This window comes from Ziziphus jujuba, chromosome 5 (genome assembly GCF_031755915.1).
Source record: "Ziziphus jujuba cultivar Dongzao chromosome 5, ASM3175591v1".
Classification (NCBI taxonomy): Eukaryota; Viridiplantae; Streptophyta; class Magnoliopsida; order Rosales; family Rhamnaceae; genus Ziziphus; species Ziziphus jujuba.
In genome coordinates this window covers 1,061,632-1,067,280 of record NC_083383.1, presented here as the reverse complement: position 1 = coordinate 1,067,280, position 5,649 = coordinate 1,061,632, and the positions used below count along the sequence as shown (strand labels likewise).

Genomic DNA, 5,649 nt, shown 5'->3' with positions numbered 1-5,649 from the left:
TAAAATACGGTCCCCGATCGTTGGATGCATTCAAATGGGATATGTGGTGTGGGGCCCATCAGTGCGGGGCCCACTTCTGTATGGCCACGATGCACGTCATTAATAATCAGGCCCATAGGTATGGTGGCCCCCATCTAATATTCAATTAATCCAACGGTCAACAGATTACAAATACAAATAATGGTATGTGCTGCCGATGCATTTGTGGATTTTATTGGACCAGTATGAACGGAACGGACTGAGCGTACTGAACATGGTGCCGACAATTTGACAGGACAGGACTGGCATTCGTTGGTCGACAATTACTATGATACTGCTCTTTTATTTAAATGAACTTATTCTTTAAGCCAATGACATAGCAATCTGCTAATTATTAAAAAAAAAAAAAAAAAGAGAGTCAATTTTAAATATACATGTGGAATCACATCTGAACTACTAAAATAATGCCAAGTTCCCTCCCAGGGATATTCCAGGCAAAAAGGGGTGAATTTGAATCTCTGAACCCTAATATGCACATGGATATGTATATATATATATATATATATATATATAATAAGATAGTGTGAAGAAGTTTGGTATTTAAATTTTAATGAAAAACTGATAGGATGATTTATAAAACGAGTTTTGATTCGTTGCCAGGGAAATTAACAAAGTTCGTTCTTATAATAGAAACTTCTTTCTATATATGGCAATTATACAATAATATGGCACTTAATATTGTTAACATTTTTTTTATTTAGAATAATTGAAATAGCAACATTATGGATAAGATGAAATATTTTTCTTATAGCAGTTTTTTTAACCTTCTATTAGTTATTTGGTAAGATTAAAAATAAATAAATAAATTGAATCGCCAATAAAATATAGCAACAAGATGAACTTACTGTATTGTTTCTTGAAATTTGAAATTGATTTTCATTTTAATAATTGATTGGTATTGATTTACCAAAAAAAGTTACTATGAAATATAAATGTAAGTTTTATTGTTAGATTTTGCAAATGCTATAATTTCCAATTTGGTGTGTAGAAAATTGCAGTTAAAATGAAACGAACGGCGCAGGAATCAGTTAGAAATTAACTAACTTTCAAATTAAGTAGATAGTTGCTATTTTAAGGTCAACCATCCCGTTCATTTTAAAAAACATACCCGAAAAGCACGAGAAAAAGCTTATCCTGCACCAAGAAACAACAGCGATCGCTAAGAATCCATGGCAATTAGCTAGGGTTAGGGTTTTCGTTCTATTACTATAAACGGTTTCTTTATTTCTCAACCTCCTAGTCATGAGTCATGACCATTTCGACGTAGAGACAGAAAAAATAAAAAATAAATTAATTACGGTTTATTGTGAGTACGTAGTAGTGGGTTTCATGCAAGAAAATAAAATACGTAAAAATCCTGGTTAATTTGGTGGGCCATATATTATAAACGAAATAGTTTACGAGGTGAAGATCCATGGTGATGGAGGAAGAGAGAGACGGAGGAGGAGAAGAGCTTGTGGAGGAAATAGAATTGACACCTAGTCAGGGCGATGAGCCATCAGATGTGCTTCAGGATTTAGTGGGTTTGGTGGAATCGGTTGCTCAATTTGGAGATTACCGAAGGACGCAGAGGAAAGAGGCATATGGCCTCGTCAGACGTATGAAACTTTTGCTGCCACTTTTCGAAGAGCTACGGGACCTCGAAACGCCAATTCCAGAAAAGGGTATTGCTGCGCTCTGCGATTTGAAGAGGGCATTCATTTTTTCCAAGAAATTGTTGAAAACTTGTAATGAAGGCAGCAAGATTTACCTGGTTTGTTAATTAGTGCCTTCTCATCAACATTAATTAATTATTTTTTTCTTCAATCATTTAATGTTCAATATATATATATATATATATATAATCTGTTCTGACTTGTTTAATATTTAATTAGGCCCTGGAAAGCGAAGCAATCATGGCCCGATTTCATGGAGCTTATGAAAAGTTTGGTCAGGCTTTGGATAGTTTCCCTTACGGAGAACTTGGTATCTCTGATGAATTTAAAGAACAGGTACTTAATCTCCTTTTGTCTGTTAATTATTTAGAATATATAGAATAGTGGATCATATACATCTTTATAAGAAATCATATTGCATGAGTCCTTGTCCTGTTATTATCATGATATTATATAATTAAGAGTATAATTTCCTGACAATAATCTGTGAAGATCTTCCGTTCAACATTCCAGCATTTGAAGATATTTAAAGAGTAATTTGGTGTATTAATTGATGGGTACAATGATCATTATTTATAATTAACATAACATTAAAATAGAAAATATGATGATCATTATTTACCAAGTTGTACATGGTGTTGTTTATTTTGGAATTATTAATTCTGAGAATGGATATATATGTTTTTGGGTCTGTTTCAGTTTGAGCTAATGCGCAAGCAATTGAAAAGAGCAAGGAGGAGAACAGATACACAGGACATAGAGCTTGCAATGGACATGATGGTGGTATTCTCCAAAACAGATGAGCGGAATGCTGATAGAGCAATTGTAGAAAGGCTAGCCAAAAAGCTAGAGCTACATTCTGTTGAGGACCTTAAGACAGAAACGATAGCTGTAAGGAACCTGGTCAACAAAGAAAGAGGAGGATCAAATCCAGAGACTCATCAGCAAATCATGGACCTTCTTAACAAATTTAGGCAAATTCTTGGCATGGAAGAGACCAATGTTTTTGAAAACCCTGTTATGTGGAAAATGCTTGAGAAGTGCCCATCATTGATGATCCCTCATGAATTCCTCTGTCCAATCACATTGGAGATTATGACTGATCCGGTTATTATTGGCAGTGGACAGGTGATTAAATTATCTCACGAACAATTCTTTTCTAGTCTTTGATTGCTTATATATATATATATATATATATAAATACGTGTGTGTGTGTGTGTGTTTATTATGAATTAGGACATCATTAGCTACATGGTAAAATTGGATTGTTATGCAACAGACAATTAAGAAACTAACTTGTCTATCTCAACTCTTTTTTGGTGGTTAATTGTCCAAAGACGTATGAAAGAGACAGCATAGAGAAGTGGTTCGAGTCCAACCACAGAACCTGTCCAAAGACAAGGCAAACTCTGCCTCACCTGTCGATAGCACCAAATTATGCTCTCAAAAATTTAATCATGCAGTGGTGCGACAAGAACAATTTCCAGCTTCCGAAAAAAGATGATCCGGCCGACCAGGAAAGCTCCACCTCTAACATACAGAAAGAGGAAATCTTATCCTTGGTTGAAAATCTGTCTTCCAGTCAATTAGACGGACAGAGGAAGGCCGCCATGAAAATTCGAATGTTGTCGAAAGAGAATCCGGAGAACAGAGTCTTGATCGCCAGCAGCGGAGGAATCCCACCCTTGGTTCAACTCCTGTCCTACCCAGATCCTAAGATTCAAGAACACGCCGTAACAGCCCTCTTGAACTTGTCCATCGATGAAACAAACAAGAGGATCATAACCAGAGAAGGAGCAATTCCGCCTATAATAGAAATCTTGCAGAGTGGAAGCATCGAGGCCAAAGAGAACTCTGCAGCGACGTTATTCAGCTTATCAATGCTTGATGAGATTAAAGTAACCGTTGGGTTATCGAATGGAATTCCACCGCTGGTGGATTTGTTGCAGAATGGGACTATCAGGGGCATGAAAGACGCTGCCACTGCACTTTTTAACTTATCCCTAAACCATTCAAATAAGGCCAGGGCCATTGAAGCTGGCATTGTCGGACCCCTCCTACAATTGCTAGAGGACAGGAACTTGGGCATGATTGATGAGGCTCTCTCCATCTTCTTCCTTCTCGTGTCGCATCCCGCCGGCCGGCAAGAGATTGGGCAGCTTTCGTTCATTGAAACTCTTGTTGGATTCATCAGAGAAGGAACTCCAAAGAACAAGGAATGTGCAACTTCGGTACTTCTTGAGTTGGGATCCAACAATTCTTCTTTTATGTTGGCTGCTCTTCAGTTCGGGGTGTATGAGCATTTGGTTGAGATCTCGAATACCGGAACTGATAGAGCTAGAAGGAAAGCCAGTGCGCTTTTACAGCTCATGAGTAAGAACGAACAAATTCCATGATGTTCAAAGCAACGTTTGGAATTCGGATTCGGTGACTATGCTTTTATTTAGCTGTTGGGAATTGGGTCTCATTTTACTCGTGCTTCTGTAAAATAGAATTGCAACGATAAAAGAGTTTTTTACTGTTGCAGTTTGGTTTTTCAAATTGGATTTTTTTACCCAAAATTTTTCCTATCACAAATTTTCCCATGTAAATTAGTATGTCGAAGATAGAGAATACAGCAATATTTGGTGGATACTTATAGAAGGATTAGGATTAATATTTGGCCCATCCAAAATCCACCAATTATGTATCAAAAAGTAGCTTTTTGTATAATTAACGAAAATGTGATGGTAACTTTATTATATTCACCCAAACTTTATTATAAATTAAATAATTTCCTCGATCTGAAAAAGGTTTTGATAACTCGAACTCAATAACTTTGAATATCTCAAAATCAGAAAAAAAATAAATAAAAAAAGGAAGAGATATTATCTAATACCCCATATTTTTTATGATTATTTTTGGATTTATCAAGCACATAAAATTTATCTGAAAAAAAAAAAAGAAAGCTGATAACTAAAATGGAATTAATTAAATTAGATTTAGATAAAAGAAATAGCTCGTATTGGTCTCCAAGTTGATCTGAAAGACTTTTTTTTTTTTTTTTTTTTGGTCTAACTATGGCCAACTGTTATATGTAATTAATTATGTTGCATACATTTCTTTGTGGAAATATCTATAATAAAAATTGTAATAATAATTTATATATAAAAAAATAAAAAAATAAAAAAAGGTAAATGATTGTCGGTGGGCTGTGCAGGGCTTGGGCGAATAAGTTGGATCTAGCCCATTAGGGATCATGGGTTGTATGGCCACTTACCTTCTGTGACTGCGTGTAATTTATGGTTGTCCAGACTAAAACGTCGTCGCCTCCTGCTTTGAAGTTAGGGATGTCAATTTGCCCTGTCCATCCCCGAAACTGCGGTGTACCACCCCTAACGGGACGGTTTTTTTTCGAAAATTCTAGGATGTGGGGCGGGCTCGGGGCAAATGCCTAAAAATAGAGTCGGAGACGGGCCGGAGATGGGGAATAATAACCCCGTCCCGAACTCGTCCCGATATATATATTTATTTATTATTTTTTTTTATAAAATTTTATTTATGTAAAATTATTTTTTTTATTTATTTTTTAAATATGTATTTTATTATAATTGTAAATTTGTTCCTTGATATATTTTATTATATTTTTATTACATTGTAGTTATTTTTTTTATATTTTAATCATAAAATAATTTTTTTATATAATTTTTTTAAAAAAATATCAATTAAAAAACAAAATGGGGAAAACCGTCCTGCCCCGCAAAATCCCCGATCCCGCTCAGCACCTAAAGAAACGAGGAAAATGGCGGAAATGGGATGTAAAATTCTCCACGGGAACGGGACGGGATTTTAAAAACCGGCCCCGCCCCGCCCCGTTGACATCCTATTTGAAGTGGCTACCTGGCTTCCTTTCTCAGGTCCATCACCACGAAGAGATGGGCTTTACAGTTGCAGAGCTTGTGGTTGTCTTCATGTC

General features: G+C 35.8%; 1 protein-coding gene across 1 annotated transcript; it reads left to right on the top strand.

The window, feature by feature from the left end:
* The first annotated feature begins 1,171 nt into the window (after positions 1-1,171).
* LOC107419796 (U-box domain-containing protein 15) lies at positions 1,172-4,430 on the top strand. The gene is made up of 4 exons (XM_016028609.4): positions 1,172-1,792; positions 1,914-2,030; positions 2,394-2,822; positions 3,032-4,430. Exons 1-4 carry the CDS (start codon positions 1,454-1,456, stop codon positions 4,088-4,090), a joined length of 1,944 nt encoding a protein of 647 aa, XP_015884095.1. The 5' UTR covers positions 1,172-1,453; the 3' UTR covers positions 4,091-4,430.
* Positions 4,431-5,649: the final 1,219 nt, after the last annotated feature.